Source organism: Bufo bufo, chromosome 11, assembly GCF_905171765.1.
Source record: "Bufo bufo chromosome 11, aBufBuf1.1, whole genome shotgun sequence".
Lineage (NCBI taxonomy): Eukaryota > Metazoa > Chordata > Amphibia > Anura > Bufonidae > Bufo > Bufo bufo.
Genome location: NC_053399.1, coordinates 65,181,632 through 65,203,656, shown reverse-complemented (window position 1 = coordinate 65,203,656; position 22,025 = coordinate 65,181,632). Strand labels below are relative to the sequence as shown.

Here is a 22,025-nt window from a genome sequence, read left to right as displayed (position 1 = left end):
CCGTTTGTGTACATACATGTATTGTGAAATCATGTCTAACTTTTTACTGAGAAATTAATAAACTTGATATTTTATTACCCATAATTGGTGTGTTTTGCACTCCTTTCATGTTGTGTTATATCGTATGCTTTGGGAGTGTACCATTTTATTGAGACCGTTGGTTATTCAATCACAAAAAGTGTAATAGCAAGCGATCAAAAAGTCACATGCCCCCCAAAATAGTGCCAATAAAACCGTCATCTCATCCTGCAAAAATCATGCCCTACCCAAGGTAATCACCCAAAAACTGAAAAAATTATGGCTCTCAGACTATGGAAACACTAAAACATGATTTTTTGGGCTTCAAAAAAGAAATCATTGTGTAAAACTTACATAAATAAAAAAAATGTATACATATTAGGTATCGCCGCACCTGTGACAACCTGGTCTATAAAAATATCACATGATCTAACCTCACTGTTTTTTTTTTGGTCTTCCTCTCGATCAACTTGCAGGATAAACGATTGAACTAGATGGACAGATGTCTTTTTTCGGCCTTCTAAACCATGTTACTATGTTACCTTTTGGGCGATTCGTGGAAGGGAACACTTTAATATAATAGTCCTAAACATAGTCAAGATAAATTTTTCATTTCTTGGCTTGAGATAGATGGAAAGAGATTGGAAGAGGTACAGTAGTTTGGGAAAAGCAACACGTTTTAATAAGTTGACCCTTCCTGAAAAGGATAAAGTTAAGGCTTGCCAAGAGTGAAGTAATTCCTTCAAATGAGGGATGTGCTGACTGACCCCTTTTTTCTTTGCAGTTAATGTTCATGGAGTACAGTTTATTCAGATTTTTGGGAAGATTAATACCCAGGTACTTAATGGAAGTATGAGACCATTTAATAGGAATGTCATGATCCCAGGATGGGGGTGTAGGGCCTCACAACAGTAAAGCCTCAGATTTAGCTAGGTTAATCATAAATCCCGAAGTAGGGCCATATGTAGTTATCAGCTCTTAGGTTGGGCGCAGTGTTTGGCGTAGATTAGAGAAGAATGGTAAGAGATCATTGGCAAAGGCTGAAACCTGCATCTCCTGAGCCCCTACCCCAATTCCCTGCATTCTGGGATCTGAGTTAATGAGATGTAGGAGGGGGTCAAGGGATAAGGTAAATAATAGGTGGACAACGGACATCCCTGCCTAACTTGCAAGAATTGGTATTCTTTCACTTTGTGTAAGCAGGAAGATTCTCTAAACTGTCTTACTCTTCAATAGGGAGATAGAGAGATCTATACAGCTCGTGGAATAATGATAAAAAGAGGGGAGAAATGTGAGAGTAATAAAGTAATTGTCAACATTATACCTGAGTATAACCTGAGTGATTATGTTATGCATATATTCATATAGATAAACCATATTTCGATTATAAGACGCACTCCCCCCCCCTTCCCCCAAAGTGGGGGAAAAATATCCCTGCGTCTTATAAAACAAATACTAGTGAGCACTTTCATTATGGAAGTGCTCATTAGTATGTATTAGGAGCGAGGAGCGAAGCGCCGCAAGTGCAGGTAATACTTACCCTCCCTAGTCTGCGCCGCAGTCATGTGACAGTGCAGCACAGGCCGGGAAGATGGGAGCGCGACAGCTGAAGAGGAGCCGCAGCGCACGACAGTTAAGATGATTTTTTATTTTAGTCTGATCTGAGGTCTGATGGGCTATTCTGAGGTCTGGGGTACTGATGGGCTGATCTGAGGTCTGGGGGTATTTATGGGCTAATCTGAGGTCTGGGGGTTCTGATGGGCTAATCTGAAGTCTGGGATTACTGATCGGCTAATCTGAGGTCTGATTGGGGGTACTGATGGGCTAATCTGGGATCTGATGGGCTAATCTGAGGTCTGATGGGGGTTTTATGGGCTAATCTGAGGTCTGATGGGGGTCTGATGGGATAATCTGAGGCCTGATGGGGGTCTGATGGGCTAATCTGAGGTCTGATGGGGGTCTGATTGGCTAATCTGAGGTCTGATAAGGGTCTGATGGGCTAATCTGAGGTCTTAAAAGGCTCTGAGTGGGCTGATATGAGGTCTGATGAAAAAAATAAATCTTATTTTCCTACTCTAACATCTGGGGTGCATCTTATCATAGGGTGCGTCTTATAAAGCGAAAAATACGGTATATACTTTGTGAAGATTAGCATTATTGCCACTGTTTCATAATTCCTTGGCCTTAGAACACGTTTTCCTTCAAGACCATCTGTATTAATGCTGGTCTGCATATTTGTGGGGAAAATTGAGTATTTCATCCATTTTGGAACACAAGGAAGAAAGTTGAGAAACGTGTAGTGTGAGCAGATATGTATCAATGTTCTCATGATTCTAGGAAATGTTTTTCTACATAAAGGATCCAGATTGTTGGTGTACGTGTCCAACTTAAATCCAAGTTCGGAGAAGTGAACCTTTATGAACTCTTACCTAGTTTTAAAAGTACAAGATATTGCCAATATGCTATCACGTGCAATTATGTATTTTGCCACGTATGATTTTTTTACCCCTTAAGGACTGGGCTCATTTTCACCTTAAAGGGATTCTGTCATCAGAATTTAGGCCTATAACCTAAACATATGGCGAGGTCCCTACTAATACACTGAATCCTAAAGTGACCTTATCAAATGCGCCTGTGGCTCTATAGTCATATAAAACAGGTTTATATAACCTGTCACTCACGTCACAAATGTGTCCAAGGGGACGTCTCATGATGCAGGGTGCCCGGCTGACGCCATCTCGTTTTGGTGCCCAGCGCCGCCTTCTGAATTGAAATTGCCGCCCTCCCTTTCATTAGAGCCGCCTACCTCAGTTCATCGCCACCTCTCTAACGTCCGCTCTCCTCAGCCAGATCCCGCGCGTGCGCACTAGGTATAACCTGATGCGCCCATGCGGACTCCTGGCAGCGGCCTCGTTAAGCAAAGTGCGCATGCGCTGGCCGGCGCACTTCGCTTGAACCTGCCTTGACCGCCCTATTACAGCCATCCAACCTCCTACAGCTAGGTTATGCCTAGTGCGCACACGCGGGATCTGGCTGAGGAGAGCGGACGTTAGAGAGGCGGCGATGAACTGAGGTAGGCGGCTCTAATGAAAGGGAGGGCGACGATTTCAATTCAGAAGGCGGCGCTGGGCACCAAAACGAGATGGCTGCAGCCGGGCACCCTGCATCATGAGACGTCCCCTTGGACACATTTGTGACGTGAGTGACAGGTTTTATATAAACCTGTTTTATATGATTATAGAGCCACAGGCGCATTTGATGAGGTCACTTTAGGATTCAGTGTATTAGTAGGGACCTCGCCATATGTTTAGGTTATAGGCCTAAATTCTGATGACAGAATCCCTTTAAGGACCAGGTCATTTTTTGCAAATCTGACCAGTGTCACTTTATGTGTGAATAACTTTAAGACGTTTTTACTTATCCAGGCCATTCTGAGGTAGTTTTTTCGTCACATATTGTACTTCATGACACTGGTAAAATGGAGAAAAAAACTATTCATTTTTATTTATAAAAAAATACCAAATTAGAAAAATTTTCAAATTTCAAAGTTTCAATTTCTCTACTTCTATAATACATAGTAATACCTCCAAAAATAGTTATTCATTTACATTCCCCATATGTCTACTTCATGTTTGGATCATTTTGTGAATGCCATTTTATTTTTTGGGACGTTAGAAGGCTTATAAGTTTAGAAGCAAATCTTGAAATTTTTCCTAAAATTTCCAAAACCCACTTTTTAAGGTCCAGTTTAGGTCTGAAGTCACTTTGTGAGGCTTACATAATAAAAACCACCAAAAAATGACCCCATTTTAGAAACTACACCCCTGAAGGTATTCAAAACAGATTTTACAAACTTTGTTAACCCTTTAGGTGTTCCACAAGAATTAATGGGAAATGGAGATGAAATTTCAGAATTTTATTTTTTTGGCAGAGTTTCCATTTAAATCCATTTTTTCCAGTTACAAAGCAAGGGTTAACAGCCAAACAAAACTCAATATTTATTGCCCTGATTATGTAGTTTACAGAAATACCCCATATGTGGTCAAAAACTGCTGTATGGCCACACAGCAGGGCGCAGAAGGAAAGGAATGCCAAATGTTTTTTGGAAGGCAGATTTTGATGGACTGTTTTTTTTTTTTTTTCTCATTTAGGTTTTATTAAGATTTTCCAACATAACACATTAGAAGAGTTTCAAAGTCATGTGACATGAACACTTCAGTTATGGTACTTATATTGTTGTAAAGGGTATATACAACCCGGTATCGAACAATATGAACCATGGAACAACATGGAGTTAAATGCCCTAGTGGACATGAAACGAACGAAAAGAGACATACAAATAAGAAGATAGACAATGGGAGAGCGGAAAGGGAAGGAGGGAAATGGAAAGAAGGCTGCAATTAACCATAGGGAGTCTAGACCTGTGCATTCCGAAATGAGTTCGAGTAAGGGAAGACTTCCCAGGGACCCCACGTTTTCACATATCGTGAGGTGTCTGAGGGCGTAATACTGATGAGGTCTTCCAATCTCTGATATAGGGCGATTTCATCAAACCACTCCTCAGGTGAGGGAGGAGAGGTGGATTTCCAATGCCTAGGATTTACCGCTTTCACCACTTGCACCATATATTTTAGGAGGGATTCCTTATATGCTGGGACATCCAGGACACAGTCGAACAGTAGCAAGGCATCTGGGGAATTCTGAATGGGGACGCCTGTGACTTCCTTGATTGTTTTATGTACAAAGTTCCAGAAAGGGCGCAAGCTGCTACAATTCCACCAAACGTGGATCATCGTGCCCTCCTCCGTAAGACATCTCCAACAACGATCCGACACTGTCGGGAACCATTTATGGAGTTACGCTGGTACTCTATACCATCTAGATACAATTTTATAGCTCGTTTCTTGAGGTTTGGTAGAAATTGTGGATTTATGAGATAGTAGGAAGCATTTGTTCCATTGAGCTGGGGTATAGTGGTTACCCAGATCCCGCTCCCAGGCCTGACAATATGGAGGAAGGCACGAGGAACGCCGGTGTATCAGTAGCCTGCACACGGATGATATGGGATGTAGGACCGCTGAGAGAGAGACACACATCTGCTCAAACTCAGTAAGTTTAAAAAGTATAAATCTGAAGGTGTCGGCCCTTTAAAGAGTATTGAGGGGGGAGTCGCAGAGAGCGATGAGGAGAAAGCAAAGCTGTTAAATATTTTTTTCTCCATTGTATTCACTGAGGAAAATAAACTGTCAGATGACATGCAGAATGTAAAAATTAATTCCCCATTAAAAGTGTCCTGTCTGACCCAGGAAGAAGTACATCAGCGACTTAAAAAGATTAAAATAGACAAATCGCCAGGACCGGATGGCATACACCCCCGTATCCTAAGGGAATTAAGTAATGTCATAGCCAGACCCTTATTTCTGATATTTGCGGACTCTATACTGACAGGGAATGTCCCACAGGATTGGCGCATGGCAAATGTGGTGCCAATATTCAAAAAGGGTCCAAAAACAGAGCCTGGAAACTATAGGCCGGTAAGTTTAACATCTGTTGTGGGTAAACTGTTTGAAGGTTTTCTGAGAGATGCTATCTTAGAGCATCTCAACGGAAATAAGCAAATAACGTCATATCAGCATGGCTTCGTGAGGGATCGGTCATGCCAAACTAATTTAATCAGTTTCTATGAGGAGGTAAGTTCTAGACTTGACAGCGGCGAATTAATGGATGTCGTATATCTGGACTTCTCCAAAGCATTTGACACTGTACCACATAAAAGGTTAGTATAAAAAATGAGAATGCTCGGACTGGGAGAAAACGTCTATGTGGGTAAGTAACTGGCTCAATGATAGAAAACAGAGGGTGGTTATTAACGGTACACGCACAGATTGGGTCACTGTCACTAGTGGGGTACCTCAGGGGTCAGTATTGGGCCCTATTCTCTTCAATATATTTATTAATGATCTTGTAGAAGGCTTGCATAGTAAAGTATAAATTTTTGCAGATGACACTAAACTGTGTAAAGTAATTTACACTGAAGAGGACAGTATACTACTACAGAGGGATCTGGATAGACTGGAGGCTTGGGCAGATAAGTGGCAGATGAGGTTTAACACTGACAAATGTAAAGTTATGCACATGGTAAGGAATAATGCAAGTCACCCGTACATACTAAATGGTAAAACACTCGGTAACACTGACATGGAAAAGGATCTAGGAATTTTAATAAACCGCAAACTAAGCTGCAAAAACCAGTGTCAGGCAGCTGCTGCCAAGGCCAGTAAGATAATGGGTTGCATCAGAAGGGGCATAGATGCCCGTGATAAGAACATAGTCCTACCACTTTACAAATCGCTAGTCAGACCACCCATGGAGTACTGTGTACAGTTCTGGGCTCCTGTAAACAAGGCAGACATAGCAGAGCTGGAGAAGGTCCAGAGGAGGGCAACTAAAGTAATAACTGGAATGGGGCAACTACAGTACCCTGAAAGATTATCAAAATTAGGGTTATTCACTTTAGAAAAAAGACGACTGAGGGGAAATCTAATTAATATGTATAAATATATCAGGGGCCAGTACAGAGATCTATCCCATCATCTATTGATCCCCAGGACTGTGACTGTGACAAGGGGACATCCTCTGCGTCTGGAGGAAAGAAGGTTTGTACACAAACATAGAAGAGGATTCTTTACGGTAAGAGCAGTGAGACTATGGAACTCTCTGCCTGAGGAGGTGGTGATTGTGAGTACAATAAAGGAATTCAAGAGGGGCTTGGATGTATTTCTGGAGTGTAATAATATTACAGGCTATAGCTACTAGAGAGGGGTCGTTGATTTGCAGGATGACAGGCCGAACTGGATGGACAAATGTCTTTTTTCGGCCTTATGTACTATGTTACTATGTTATGTTACTAGGGTGTTGTGAGTCTTGTTTAAAGAGAAGTAGAAATGCTGGAGTTGCAGATACTCAAAGGAGTTACGGGCTAATGGGGTCTCAAGTATTTGGGACAGAGGTTTCAGTGCGGAACCTAAGAGAACATGCCAGAACCTGATCGGGCGGGTTATTGTGCCCTGGAGGAAGGGTCGGGATGAATGTCCTGGAGGAAATCTGGGGTGGTCAGTTACCGGTACCAAAGGGCCTTTGGGGTCAATCAGTGAAGTAGGTCGACCTATGGATGCTAAGATTGCAAGGGTGTGGTGGGTGGTAAAGGACAGTTGCGATGGTGTAGGGTGCGGAGAGCCCACCAGCCGTGGGAGGGCTATTACGGAACACGGTGAGGAGTCCCGTGCAATTTGCACCCAGGATTTGGATGTGTCAGTATGTGTCATGTCCAATAATCGAGCATAAGCAGCAGAGTGGTAATAAAGTCGACAGTCTCGGAGACCCACCCCTCCAGCTTCCTAGTGCGGGTCATTATTTCCCATTTTAATCGCGGCCGACCGGGTGCCCACACAAATGGCGTGAAACATCTACAAAGTTGAGACCAGAATGTGGATGGGATGCGAAGGGGGATGGTTTGTAAGAGGTAGAGTAGTTTTGGTAACAGGGTCATTTTTAAAATACTAATCCTACCAAACCAAGAGAAATCTCGTTTGCGCCAGCCATCTAGATCTTTTTGGAACTGTTGGAGGAGAGGTGCGAAGTTTAGTTTGTGGAGCCGTGAAAGATCAGTGGTAATTTTTATTCCAAGATATGTTATTCCATTTGGTGGCTAAGCGAAGGGAAAAGAGGCTTTAAGGGAGGAGGTCAGAATGTCTGGTAAGGAGACGTTTAGGGCCTCTGATTTGGACATATTAATTTTAAAATTGGACCAAGCGCCAAAGAGAGATATCTCCCGAAGCAAAGATGGCAAAGAAATGCGTGGATTGGTTATGTAGAGAAGAAGATCATCAGCAAACGCCGCACATTTATATTCTTGCGATCCAATCTTTATTCCTAAGATATCTGGATTGGCACGAATGGAGGCCAGTAGGTGCTCCATGACCAAGACGTATAGCAAGGGGGATAGTGGGCATCCCTGCCGTGTCCCATTGTGGATTGGGAAGGGGGGGAAGAGCACCATTAATTTTCACTCGAGCTGTGGGGTGTTAGTATAGTGTTAGGATCTTTGACAGGAATATCGGGCCTATACCTATGTGTGAAAGAACAGCATGGATGGCGTGCCAAGATATCCGGTCAAAGGCCTTTTCTGCATCTAAGGAAAGAATCATGAGGGGGATATTTTTTGATTTAGCATAATGGATAATGTCTAGGGTTTTGAGAGTGTTATCCCTGGCCTCCCTCCCCAGCACAAACCCAACCTGGTCATTGCAGATCAATGAAGGTAGGTAAGTATTCAATCTATTCGCCATTAATTTGGAAAATATCTTAAGATCTACATTCAAGAGGGAGATAGGACGATAACTAGCACAGAGGTGCTGGTCCTTTCCCGGTTTTGGGATGACAGTGATATGGGCCTCAGTGGCCTGCGCCGGGAAGGGAAGCCCAGGAGACACCGCATTGAAGACCTGGATCAGAAGAGGAGAAAGAGAATAGAATAGAAGTGAAAAACTTGTAGAATCTAGCTGTGAACCCATCGGGCCAGGACTTTTGCCACCTGATAGAGACTTGAGAACTATTTGGAGTTCAGTGTCCGTGAATGGAGTCTCCAAACTGGAAGAGTCAAGTGTAGATAATTTGGGAAGTAGAAGAGAGGGATCAGGGAGTTACCCATTCTTTGTAAAGATGTTTGGGGTAAGTCATAGAGCTGTGAGTAAAAGGAATGGAAGGTGGCCGCAATGTTGTCCGTGGTGGTGTGTACCATACGGTCCTGAGAATTTTTGACAGCGGGAATGTGGGAGGAGGCTAGTTTTCCCCGTAGAGCTCTTGCCAACATACGTCCACTTTTGTTTCCATATTCATAGAATTTACTCCTGCATATTTGTATCATGCGTTTATAGGATGCCTCCAAGAGGCGTTTGGCTTCCATGCACGCATTCTGGAGGTCATGAAGAGTTTGCAAGGAAAGTGCTCATTTGTGGGCAAATTCTAGGGAAGTAACTCTTTGCAGTGCGAGTTTAAGGGAATGGGCTTTCTCCTTCTTGAGACGGGAGCCATGTTTAATGAGAACACCTCAGAGAACACATTTCAGGGCCTCCCACTGGACCGGGAGCGGGGTGGTATCCTCTTTGTGATCTGACAAAAAGTTTGTTATACAGCTTGTAAAGTCAGCAGCACACCCCGTGTCAAGAAGGAGAGTTTCATTCAACCGCCACGTCCATTCCTGTCTGGTAAGAAAGGGGAGATTCAGGGAGCAGTATATGGGGGCATGGGCTGACCACAGAATGTTTCCTATTTGTGTGGAATCCAGCCAGGATAAGGCCAGTTGCTGAATAAGGATGTGGTCAATACGGCTATAAGAGTCATGAGGGGCAGAGTAAAAGGTGTAATCTTTGTCAGCTGGGTGTTGGAGACGCCAGGGGTCTCGTAATTGCAGTTGAAGTAGTGCCCGTTTGACCTTTTTAAAAGTGGAGTATGTAAGGGAAGCGCGCCCAGTTGAGTTATCAAGTGTAGGGTCATGGGTCAGGTTAAGGTCACCACAAAGTATAATAGTCCCCCGGATCAGAGGTGTGATTTTGTCAATTAGGTCTACAATGAAGGGTGCTTGGTTCTGGTTGGGGACGTACGCGTTAAGAAAGGTGAATTCTTGTCTCCCAATAAGTAGTACAAGGACCAGGTATCTTGCTTCCGGATCGACAGTACATCCCAGCACCTGGTGAGGTAAAGACTTGTGGATCGCTATGGCGACTCCTTTTGTCTTGTTCACCAAATTGTTTGCAAAGTGCCAGGTTGTGTAGTGCCGATGGCGCATATTCTGGGCGCTACCCACCTTAAAGTGTGTTTCCTGAAAACAAACAACATGCACCTTTTGACGATGAAAGTGATGGAGTACCTGGGCCCTCTTTTCAGGAGTATTAAGACCTTTTGCGTTAAATGATGCAACCTTCAATGTCGCCATTACTGCCGGGACAGAAAAAAACACAAGGAGAGAGGGGGAGGACGGCCGACAAAAACGAAAAGGAGACGATTAAGAGTAAGAGGGATAAAGGGAAAGAGAAAAACAGATGAAGTGAGATAAGGTAGTTAGAGTGACCAAGAGGTCTAAAGAGGCTATCACTCAGGGCAAATCACAAGGGAGAGTCTCTGGTTATTTGGGGAAAAGTAGCAGCCAGACAGGAGCCGGCCTACCACAGCCCCGGCAGCTAAAGATAGAAAATTAAGATCACCAGCTGTTTGAGAGCAGGAAAACAGGTAAAGAGGATAGGCAAATATCAAGTAATTAAAGTGGAGAGACTAATGTGCAAAGGCATTAGTAGTCCCAGACAGGTATCGCAGGAAGCTCTTCAGATGACGAGGTGGGATGGGGATCTGCGTTTTAGGCTGCTTGGTCTTTTCTGTCGTCGTCCTCGTGGGGTCGGTGCAGAAGATCTAGAAGCGCCGTCAACAGGTGGTGGACGGGGTCGTCCCGATGACACAGGAGCAGGTGGAAGGAGAGATGGCCAGGGTCCCAAATCCACCGGTGGCAAGTCCAAATGTTGTAGAAAGTGGGAAATATCTGAAGGGTCACGGAGGGTGACAACCTGTTCCTTGGGACCCGCAAGTAGAGCATAAGGGTAACCCCAACGGTAAGGAATGCTGCGATCTTTGAGGACGTTCAAGAGCGGGCGCAGGGCAGCGCGTTGCGCCAAGGTGTGACCGGAAAGGTCCTGTAGTAAAACGAAGGGGGTCCCTTCATAAGACAGAGAGGACATCTGTCGAGCTTTAAGCAGGATCTGTTCCTTTATGGCGTAGAAATGAATTCTGCAAATGACATCCCTTCTTCAATTTTCAATGTCATCTAGATGATATTGCAAGGTGTACAGTTGTGCATCATGGGACTGTACTTTGTCTTTCAAGGTTTGAACAGCTGCGGACAAGGAGGCATGGTCCTGTTTAACGGAGTCCACCTTTGTATCGAGTAGGGCCATCTCAGAGCGTACTTGAGTAAACTCTCTTTTACATTCTTGTAAGATGTTGGCGGCAAAGCTGGAGAGATCCGCCTTGGAAGGTAGCGAGCATATCAGGTTGCGTAAGTCCGCCATAGTGGGTGGCCGAGAGTCCTCATCAAACAGAGGGGCAGGGGATGAAGGCCTCTGAAAGGACTGTGGAGATCCCTGGAGGGCTGCAGCTGCACAGGCGGCTGGGGTCTGTGGGTCTGGTGAAGCTGTGCCACACTAGTGTGGATGGGATCCGTCCCACGAGGAGCCTGTGGACCAGTGTGGGGACGCCGCCATGGATGGTCCAGGAGAGTGGAAAGGGGGGCAGAGGGGCTCCTGCGACAGGTATAGAGGAGAGGTCATGTTCCGTGGTTGACTCGGGGTCCCCCGGTCATCACCCCGGAGCTGATCCAGGCAAGTGAGATCTCCATGTGATAAGGGGTGCCCCACGTGGCTATCTGGGGCGCATAACCAGGGGGGTCTTGTGGGTGACCCTACTACTGGGTAAAATGATGTTGCAGATGGTCTGAGAGCTTTGGGTCCCAGGATGGTAGGGTGAGACAGTGGCTGTGGAGACCTCTGTGGTAGGGGGGATCCCCTGCACTGACCTGCATCGCTGAAGGACGTGAGGACAGCGCATCGGCTGTCAGGGATTCCCTCTGGTAGAGATATACAGGCTCAGAGCGCGGCCCAGGGATGACATCTTCCAGGCTGTGGAGCTGCTGGCCTTGATCGGGAGAGGTGCTCAGGGTTGGCACAGATGCAGATGCAGACTGGGATCTGCGCTGGTCCGGTGAGGGGTGAGGAGACCCAGGCACAGCTGGGAGTACTGCAGGCGGGCATGCGTCAGGGCCGGCGGTGCCATTTTGCAGGCGCTTGGTGCGCTCGTTCATGTTGGGACCCGGTGAAGCGGGCTGTTTCGCAAAGAGCCTTGGTAAGTCCCCTTGGGGGGATGCCAGGGGAACCACAGAGCGGCTCTACCCCTTTTTGACATTTTGCCCATCGGTGGTGGATAACTGGAGAGCGTTTTCTCTGGGGCTGTGGAGGAGCTCGCACCACGAGCGTCTTCACTCCTGCATGGCTGGCCACGCCCCCCCGATGGACTGTTTTTTTGACACCATGTCCCATTTGAAGCCACCCTGATGCACCCTTAGAGTAGAAACACCAAAAAAGTGACCCAATTTTAGAAACTACACCCCTAAAGGTATTCAAAACTGATTTTACAAACTTTGTTAACCCTTTAGGTGATCCACAAGAATTAATGGGAAATGGAGATGAAATTTCAGAATTTAACTTTTTGTGCAGATTTTCCATTTTAATAAAAAAAAATCCCGCTAACAAAGTAAGGATTAACAGCCAAACTAAACTCAATATTTATTGCCTTGATTCTGTAGTTTACAGAAACACCCCATATGTGGTAAAAAACTGCTTTATGGCCACACGGCAGGGCGCAGAAGGAAAGGAACGCCATATGGTTTTTGGAGGGCAGATTTCACTGGGATAATATTAACTTGCCATGTCACATCTGAAGACCCCCTGATGCACCCCTAGAGTAGAAACTACAAAAAAGTGACCCCATTTTGAAAACAACGGGATAAGCTAGCAGTTTTGTTGGTACTATTTTAGGGTACATGATTAGGGATGATTTTTTGTTGCTCTATATTACACTTTTTGTGAGGCAAGGTAACAAAAAAAAAGCTGTTTTGCCACTGTTTTTATTTTTTGTTATTTACAATGTTCATCTGACAGGTTAGATCATGAGCTATTTTTATAGAGCAGGTTGTTACGGACATGACAATACCAACATTCATTTGGTTATTTGTTTCAGTTTTACATAATAAAGCATTTTTGAAAAAAAAGATTTTTTTTGTGTCTCCATATTCTGAAAGCCAAAGTTTTTCTTTATTTTTTGGGCGAAAGTCATATGTAGGGGCTCATTTTTTTCAGTATGAGATGACAGTTTGATTGGTACAATTTTGGGGTGCATATGACTTTTTGATCGCTTGCTATTACACTTTTTGTGATGTAAGGTGACAAAATGGCTTTTTTACACAGTTTTTTTTTAAAACATTGATATTTTTATAGAGAAGGTTGATACGGATGCGGCGATACCTAATATATACTTTTTTATTTATTTAAGTTTTATACACTAACATCATTTATGAAACAAATAAAATCATGTTTTAGTGTCACCATGGTCTGCGAGCCATAGTTTTTTTTTTTTTGGGCCGATTCTCTTAGGTAGGGTATCATTTTTTGCAGGATGAGATGACGGTTTGATTAGTACAATTTTGGGGTGCGTATGACTTTTTTATCGCTTGCTATTACACTTTTTGCGATGTAAGGTGACAAAATGGCTTTTTTACACAGTTTTTATTTTTATCTTTTTTACGGTGTTCACCTGAGGGGTTAAATCATGTGATATTTTTATAGAGAAGTTTGATACGGGCGCGGCGATACCTAATATGTATACTTTTTTTATTTATTTAAGTTTTATACACTAATATCATTTTTGAAACAAAAAAATATATAATGTTTTAATGTCACCATAGTCTGAGAGCCATATTTTTTTTTATTTTTTAGGGAGCTTCTCTTAGGTAGGGTATAATTTTTGCGGGATGAGATGACGGTTTGATTGGTACAATTTTGGGGTGCATATGACTTTTTGATCGCTTGCTATTACACTTTTTGTAATGTAAGTTGACAAAATGGCTTTTTTATACTGTTTTTATTTTAATTTTTTTACGGTGTTCACCTGAGGGGTTAAATCATGTGATATTTTTATATAGAAGGTTTTTACGGACGCGGCGATATCTAATATGTATACTTTTTTTTACATTTAACACAATAAAAGCATTTTTGAAACAAAAAAAAAATCATGTTTTAGTGTCGCCATAGACTGAGAGCCATAGTTTTTTGTATTTTTTGGGTGATTGTAGGGGCTCATTTTTTGCATCCACCTGAAAAAAAGCTGTAAAGTCATGGCCACTAGGGGTTTCACTTCCACTTAATTTTTCTATTATAAAATCAGGGGAAAGGGGCGTTTTTTGTTTTTTTTTAACTTGAAACTTTTTTTTATTCAAAACACTTTGTTTTACTTTTTTTTTTTTTTACTTTATTTCTGTCCCACTCTGGGACTTCACCTTTTGGGGGTCTGATCCCCTCTGCAATGCATTACAATACATCTGTATTGTAATCCATTGCCTGTTCATGTACTACAGTGAGTAGTACACAAACAGGTTGCCTAGGAGACCCAGCCTGAGGCTGGATCTCCTCGGCACCCGTAGAAGGCAGGTCCCGATGCTGTGCAGGGCATTGGGCAGCCTCTGCACGGCATTGGGCTGCCTTGTCACGCATCGAGTCCCCGCCACAGCAGCGCGGGGACTCGATGCGCTGCTTCACCCGCCCCAAACCACTTCTATGTCGCGGTCAGCGCGGACCGCGGCATAGAAGGGGTTAATCCACAAGGATCGCTGTAAACAGCGATGCCGGCGGATACAGCAGGGGCCCGGCTACCAGGGACTGCCGGACCCCTGCAGTGATCGGGCGCGCACCGCTCCAGTGCCCGCCTGTTCATCCCGCCATGTATGTACAGCACAATCCATTCTGGCAATGCATCCCCCGCCGTACATGCACGGCATTCTGCGTTAAGGAGTTAAAATATAAATTGTGGCGAAAATAACCTGGCTTATTATGGGAGACTTTTTCAGAGCTGGAGTTTGGGAGCCCTACACAAGCCCGGTTCCGTGATATCTTGGAATGGAGGGAGAGCAGGTATGACTGGGACGACACTCATGAGATTGAGCAGGACCTGGTCCACCTGGTGACCCGGGAGATGGAGCTGGAACAGGGCTACCAGCAGCTGTTCCACTCCAGTGAGAAGGCTGAGCAGGAGAGCAGAGTGACAGACCCAGAGCCAGACCTCTTCAGCTGGGAAGATATTGTGGAGGTTTACTGGGAAGAACCCCAGGGGGCTAGTGGAGATGGGACCGAGGTCTCTCCACCGGTCCTGCAGGGAATTGGGAGCCCAGTCTCCATTCCCCAGCGGCAGGCTGAGTTACAGGGGGCAGAGACAGTCGGTCCTGTACCCCAGCAGCAATGTTATTTATTGGGAATTGGGAGCCCAGTCTCCATTCCCCAGCGGCAGGTTGAGTTACAGGGGGCAGAGACAGTTGGTCCTGTCCCCCAGCGGCAGAGTATCCAGCAGGGAATAGAGAGCCCAGTCTCCTTTCCCCAGCAGCAGGACACTGTATTGGGAGCGGAGACGGTCGGTCGCCCTCCCCAGCGGCTGGAAGTATGTATGGGAGAGGAGCTCGTTACCCCCGTTTCCCCAGCGGCAGCTTAACGCACCAGGGGGAGACAGTAAGCCCCACAACAGTGCTGATGGGACCGTGGTCTCTGCACTTACAGCACAGGGGGTAGGGACAGTCGGTCCTGTCCCCCAGCAACAGGGCTGTTTAGCCAAAGGGGAGACAGTCGGTCTCCCCATCCAGCAGCAGAGCTGGGTATCCAAACGGGAGACAGTCAGTCTCCCCCTCCAACAACCAGGCTCCAACCAGGCTTCTTCCGTGGTAGCGCTGGCACCAGGGCAGAGTACCGCTGATCCCTGCCCACAAAGCAACCTCCACTCCAAGCCAGGGAGCAACACAGAGACTGGGAGTACCAGTTACCAACATAACCTTGGTGGAATCACTGGACAGAGACAGGCTACCAAATTCAACAGGTCCAGTATTTGGTTGTGGGTGGACTGCCAGACTAACTCAGGTACTGACCGGCGTGAGGTCAGGTATCTGGTTAGTCTTCCCTGGGAGGGGGAGATGTGTGGCGAAAATAACCTCGCCACTGGGTTTTGGAGGGGCCTGTTTGCCAGCCTCTTGCCTCAGGATTATGGCCCATGCTAACTTTGAAGGAGAAGACAGATCGGCCGCACAGCTTAAATCTGTGGAACTGTTTTGGGCAGGAAAGCCTTGCTTGCGGCTGGCCAAATGTGACTTCCATGGAATTCGGGAACCCCTGCTCGGATCTGGGTGGTTTTTGGATATGTTGTTCACCCAGATCAGAGCTATCCATGTATATATATATATATATATACATTATGGGGATATGTGGGGTTTTGAGGTGTTTTCTGTGTTTTGGGAAAAATTTGTGGTTTCTGTCTGTGAGTGATTAAGTTAGCCCATTATGTTTGGTAATGGTATCACAGTCAGAGCCCAATGTGTTTTGGTAATTGTATTTTGTTGATTGCGTCAAAGACAATGCCAGTGTGTTTGTTGAATAGGGTTAGTTTTGTGTTTAAACTGTACAGGATTGGCTGCTATGTTATGTCCTCAGTATGTCATGTGTATATAAGTCAATGCTGTGTGTTCAATAAAGAGTTCCTGTTTTACATTCAACATAGAGCCTCTTCTCATGTGTCTGGGGATTGCTATACGCTGAAGATTTGCTATACTCCCCTGGCTATAACTCCTAGCTCTTGTAAGAGCTGTTCCTGACTGTCAGGAGATCCTTTACATAAATCCTTACTAGAAAAAAGTCTCTGAGCTCGACACCCATTCTCCACCAAAACTCAAAAGTTCATTTATAGATTACAAAGTTTCTATCGACTTTAAAATCAGGAAGTAATGTCGTAAGTTGCCCATATACTTCAATGGTTTTAAAATACATGCATGGCCTACCTTATGGTGTCAGTACAATATAGAAGCGGTGACTGCAGTGGAATCATATCTAAAAGAGTCACTGTACTTTCACAAAATTTCATTTCATTTAATAGAGAATGGTGTAACTAGCAAATTTCTAAATCACTTCACTTTAAAAAAAAATGCCTGCATCCACCTGAAAAAAAAGCTGTAAAGTCATGGCCACTAGGGGTTTCACTTCCACCTAATTTGCAGTCCACCACCTGTTGTCCGGCAAGATACATCCCTAACAGAGACACAGCAGACGAAAAAGAGGAAGTGGGGACGTGTCAGAGCCAGCTAAGATCCTGAACCTGATAAAAAAAAAAATGCTTTTACACAGCTTCTGAACATCACAGAAGTGTCCTGCCTTTCTGTAAGTGTGATCTCCCCCTCCCTATCTGTTCTGTGAGCTCCGGAGCTGAAAATAATCATAGTAGGAAGTAAGGAAAAGGATGTCACAGCAATACAGTGCTGGCAGATTCCACAGAAGGGAAACACCCTGCTTGTGAGAGAAATGCATCTAGCCATGAGGCTGAAGAGGGGAATAATTAGGCTGAGAAAGACATTAGGGAAGCCCAAAAAACACCTGTTCCTTCACAATTATGATTGCACAAACATGTACAACCATTATGCAAACTTTTTTTGAAAACTCAAGTACACTTATAGTAGTGTGATTATAATTATGGTAGCCTCATCCTCCATGACAAGGTGATATGAAACAGTACAGCACGTCTTAAATCATGTCTTCAATCACAGAATTTGTATGCCCATAAATGCAGTCAATCCTCATAATTATTTTGTCAAGATAAGCAGGAAATGTCATTTGTCTGGAGTTTTGGATAATATTTTTATTTTGTATCATTCGATAAGTACAATTGAATTTGTTAGAGATCCATTACCACAGCAGTCTGAAAGTTTGAATCAATGTAAAAATGTTTGATGTCTTGGATGTGTTAGAAAATGGCTGATGAGAGAGTCACTGAGAGCAGCAACTGCTTACCCACCGAAATTAACTTACTTCTAGAATAGAGCAGAAGCATGGAAAGCTTCTGTGAGACAGACACTGGTGTTTGGCGCCTTTATAAAGTACTGTAGCTTATTCTGTGCAGGCGCCACCAAGGCCTGGGAACATTCACAAATGAAGAAACACAAACTGCAAGCATGGCTATGTAAACATACCTTGTAAGTATATTCCCGTCTAAGCCCTGACTACATATGATATCTGGCCCTATGACGAATTTAGGTGTTAAAGGGGTTGTCTCATCTCGCCGTTACTAAGGTGAGATGAGACAAAGTTCCGACCACCTCCCGGCCGGGAAGCAGCAGAGCACCCCAGTGCACTGTTGAAGAAGAAGAAGAAAAAAAAAATCCCTTTATTGTCCCTCAGTGGGGAAATGCTGTTGTTTGTTGTTGTTTGTTGTTTCAGAAGCTCTCATTGCCGTGCATAAGAACTACAGAAACGGCATAGCACAGCAAGCTATGCAGTTTCCTTAAAGGGGTTGTCGGAGTTACATTAAAAAAAAAAGTTAATCTGATGGTCAACAATAAGCTAAGCAACTTTTAGGCAAAAAAATAATATTTACCTAGTTCTGTTTTGGCCCCTTAGTTTACATGCAGTTGCAGAACTGTGGGGTCCTGTAACAACAAACTCTGATGGTGTCAACAAAGACTGCCGTTCCACTCCCCTGCTCTGCAAAGGGAGTAAATAAAAGTGCAGCCCTGCCTGCAGTCTGACTGCTGGGATACTCAGCAGCATGTCTTATGTGTGAAACTTTGCTGAAGAATCCAGTGGGAGGGGAGACACAGGGAAGACGGCTCAGCCAGCAGATCGGCAGTGCGGGGGGCGTGGTGTTATCTGGGTTCAGAGGTGAACCCAGACATATCCCTATCTTCACCCATCCAGCCCCCCTGATATGAGCAGGGCTCTCTTTCGCCCTGACATTTTTTGGAGATCTGGTGACGTACCGGGCTTTCCACGGCGTAAGATTCCACCTAGCAGTGTGCCCGGTGACATCACCTGCACTAATGGGCGTGTTTTAGCGCTGCCCTAGCCTGTAAAACGGCTAGGGCAGAGCTAGACCCCGCCAATCAGAGCCAGTAACATCACCGGGAACACTGCTAGGTGGAAGCCTCTGCCTAGCAGTGTAATAATATAAACAAAAAAGCCCTTGCCCTGCCCTATCCAGCACAGGGCAAGGGAGAGCTCATGTCAGGAGGGCTGGAAGGGTGAAGATGGGGATATGTCCGGGTTCAGCTCTGAACCCAGACAACCCCTTTAAGTAAGTGAATTGAAAACCCCTTACATTTTGGTTAGTTACCAAAAATAACAAAAAAATAACTTGGACTGCCCCTTTAACTCAGAAATAACATATCTTGTTGTGCTACACTGTTTCCGTAGCTCTTATGCACGGCCGTCCAGGAGTTGGTCAATACTGTGTTTCACCCCACCTTAGTAACAGCAAGATGACACAACTATTTTAAATAAACTAACTACTAAATTTGTGCACCCACCACCAAAATAATGGTGTAGATTTACCATATATTAGCTGGGTTGAACCTGAAACCATAAAAAAAAAACATACAAAAAAAATGAAAAAAATCTATGTACTAATAAACAAGCAACAAATAAAATGTATTGTACCATATACTTAAAAGTCTATATTAATACTGATCACAGGCATTTAACCTCTGACCGCGGTATCTGACCACAGTATCTGAGCGCGTGAAATACCAGAAGGCCGCGCTTCCAGGTATGTTCCGGCTTCCCCGTGTGGTGATCGGGGGTGCCGGGACATGTATGCGGCAGCCCCTGTCCTTCAGAATGACAGGAGGCTGCTGCATAGTAGTTTTTATGGCGCCAAAATGGCTGATTCACAACAAAAAGTTATAGGGGTCAGAAAATGACAACGAAAAACAAAAAAATGTTTCAATATCAAAATGTAAGAAAAAACTATACATATGTGGTTTCACCAGATTCGGACTGACCTAGAGAATGAAGAGCAGTTTTACCGCATAATGAACAATGTAAAAAAAAATGGAAAACTGGCAGAATTGAGTTTTTTTTCAATTCCACCCCATTTGGAACTTTTTTTTCCCACATACATTTTATGCAATATTAAATGGTGGCATTAGAAATTACAACTTGTCCCACAAAAAAACAAAACCTCATACAGCTATGTGAATGGAAAAATTAAAAAGGTTATGGCTCTGGGAAGACAGGGAGCAAAAAACGAAAAAGGAAAAAACAGAAAATCGACTCGTCATAAAAGAGTTAATGTCCCCTCCAAAAATGCCTACAACTTCTGTTTAAAAGACTTAGGATTTGGGCTTTATTATTGTATGAGCTTGTAATTATACAATTAGTGTTTAACTGCTATAATGTTCTACTTACAGTACAAAAACACAACATGGGAAATGTGAATTGATTAGTGACTTACCTGAATTTTTTCCCACACATGCCGATCATTGTCCTGTCTCTGTATATCCCACATTAGCCTCTGTATAAGTGCTGCTCTGTTCTGTCGTACACTGTTTGCTGGAGCACCAAACTGTGGAGTTGATCGGCCACTGCCATTTAAATACAATGCCATCTCACTGGGAGTACTTGGAGACATACAACGGGGAGAGCTGGGCCCAAGCTCTGAGCCTGAACTGATCTCCCAATCCTCTACATCCCTCAGTGGTGGTTGGGGCTCTCCAGGAGTTGGAGATACCAGCTGTGAAAGGCTACCTAGGTGCAAGGTAAGGAGGTCTGCTTGGTGTAAGTGTGACGGTAAAGCTAGGAACTCATCTGACCCATACCAACTGTCTGTCCCTAAATTCTGTGGTGGTGAATCAAGCAGTCTGTTATCCTGTTGATCTTTCTGATTTTCATTTGGTGTGCTGCAGTTTGAATGATCAGCATTGCTGGATGATTCTCTGCTATCCAGACACTGGTGCCCCTCACTGCAGTTCTTTCTTCCCACTATATTTTGTTTTGTGACATCATCTTCAGGTACCTGGCTTTGAAGAGATGATTGGACTGTGGAGTATGTGGGAGTCAAGCTAAGACCAAAGTGAATTTTGGGGGAGGTGGGACATTCTGGTAAAGGAGAGTTAGGTTCATTGAACGACTGGTTGTCTGCTGGTGCCCAGTTAGTCACATCATTCAGAAACAGTCCCTTCTTTGGCAAGGAGGGACGAGTGGGGGAGTCTCCTCCATGGTCACTACTCTCCTGAAGAGGTCTTTTTGGTGTGGTGCTTTCACTGGGAGTGAACATTTTAAGAGACTGCTGCCCTGGTTCGTCAATCATTTTAGGTGCTGAATCTTGTTCCACCTCAGCATCGAGGATTATCTCTTTGTCAGGAATCACTGTCAGCAAGCCTGGCCCCTTAACCAGATCTGGAAACTCCTGTTGCATAGCGTTAAATGTCCAATCTTCCAAGGGCTTCGCAGGGAGAGGTGACGTATCCTCCTCCCTAGGACTGTAGTCTGATAACTCAAAGGCAGTAATCCCACAATCAAGAGAGAGATAATCTGGTGGGCATCTAATGGTTAATTGACCAGAGCCATCAACTTCAGTGAGAGCATCCAGCCTATCCTGAAGAAAAGAAAAGAGTTAAATGTGGACTGTCATATACATATCAGTCCCTAAGATATCAACTTAACATAGTTGGTGTACTGATTCCAAATGTTTTCACTATATCCATCCACTATATACCTGTTCTCATGTTAAAAGAGTGTTTGTATAAACTGGAAACTCATGCAATCAGACTTTCTATCTTTCAATAACTAGCTAAATATAAACCTAAGCAAAATCCATTTAAAGGGGTTGTCTTACTTTGGCAAATGGCATTTATTATGTAGAGGAAGTTAATACAAGGCACTTACTAATATATTGTTATTATCCATATTGCTTCCTTTTGCTGGCTGGTTTCATTTTTCCATCACATTTTACACTGCTCATTTCTATGGTTACAACCAGCCTGCAATCCATCAGTGGTGGTCGTGCTTGCACAATATAGGAAAAAGCGCTAGCCTATTGTATGTGCAGTGCCATGGTCCTGGCCACCAGAGAGGCTGGCGCTTTTTCCTATAGTGCAAGAACGACCACCACTGCTGGATTGCAGGGTGGTCATAACCATGGAAACAAGCAGTGTATAATGTGATGGAAAAATAAATCCAACCAGCAAAGGAAGCAATATGGATACTAACAATACATTTGTAAGTAGCTTGTATTAACTTTCTCTACATAATAAATGCCATTTTCCAAAGTAGAATTCTTTAAAAGTCCTTCTAGCTTAGAAGACCATTACCCTGCCTCAAAGATCGCTGACA

At 44.2% G+C, this 22,025-nt stretch overlaps 1 protein-coding gene across 1 annotated transcript in view; it reads right to left on the bottom strand.

Annotated features, from left to right (window-relative positions):
* Positions 1-22,025, bottom strand: part of AKAP6 (A-kinase anchoring protein 6) — a 587,230-nt gene that overhangs the window by 540,625 nt on the left and 24,580 nt on the right. The window contains exon 5 of the mRNA XM_040411001.1: positions 20,146-21,288. Coding sequence (XP_040266935.1) covers positions 20,146-21,288 — 1,143 coding nt within the window. The remainder of the gene's footprint in view (positions 1-20,145; positions 21,289-22,025) is intronic.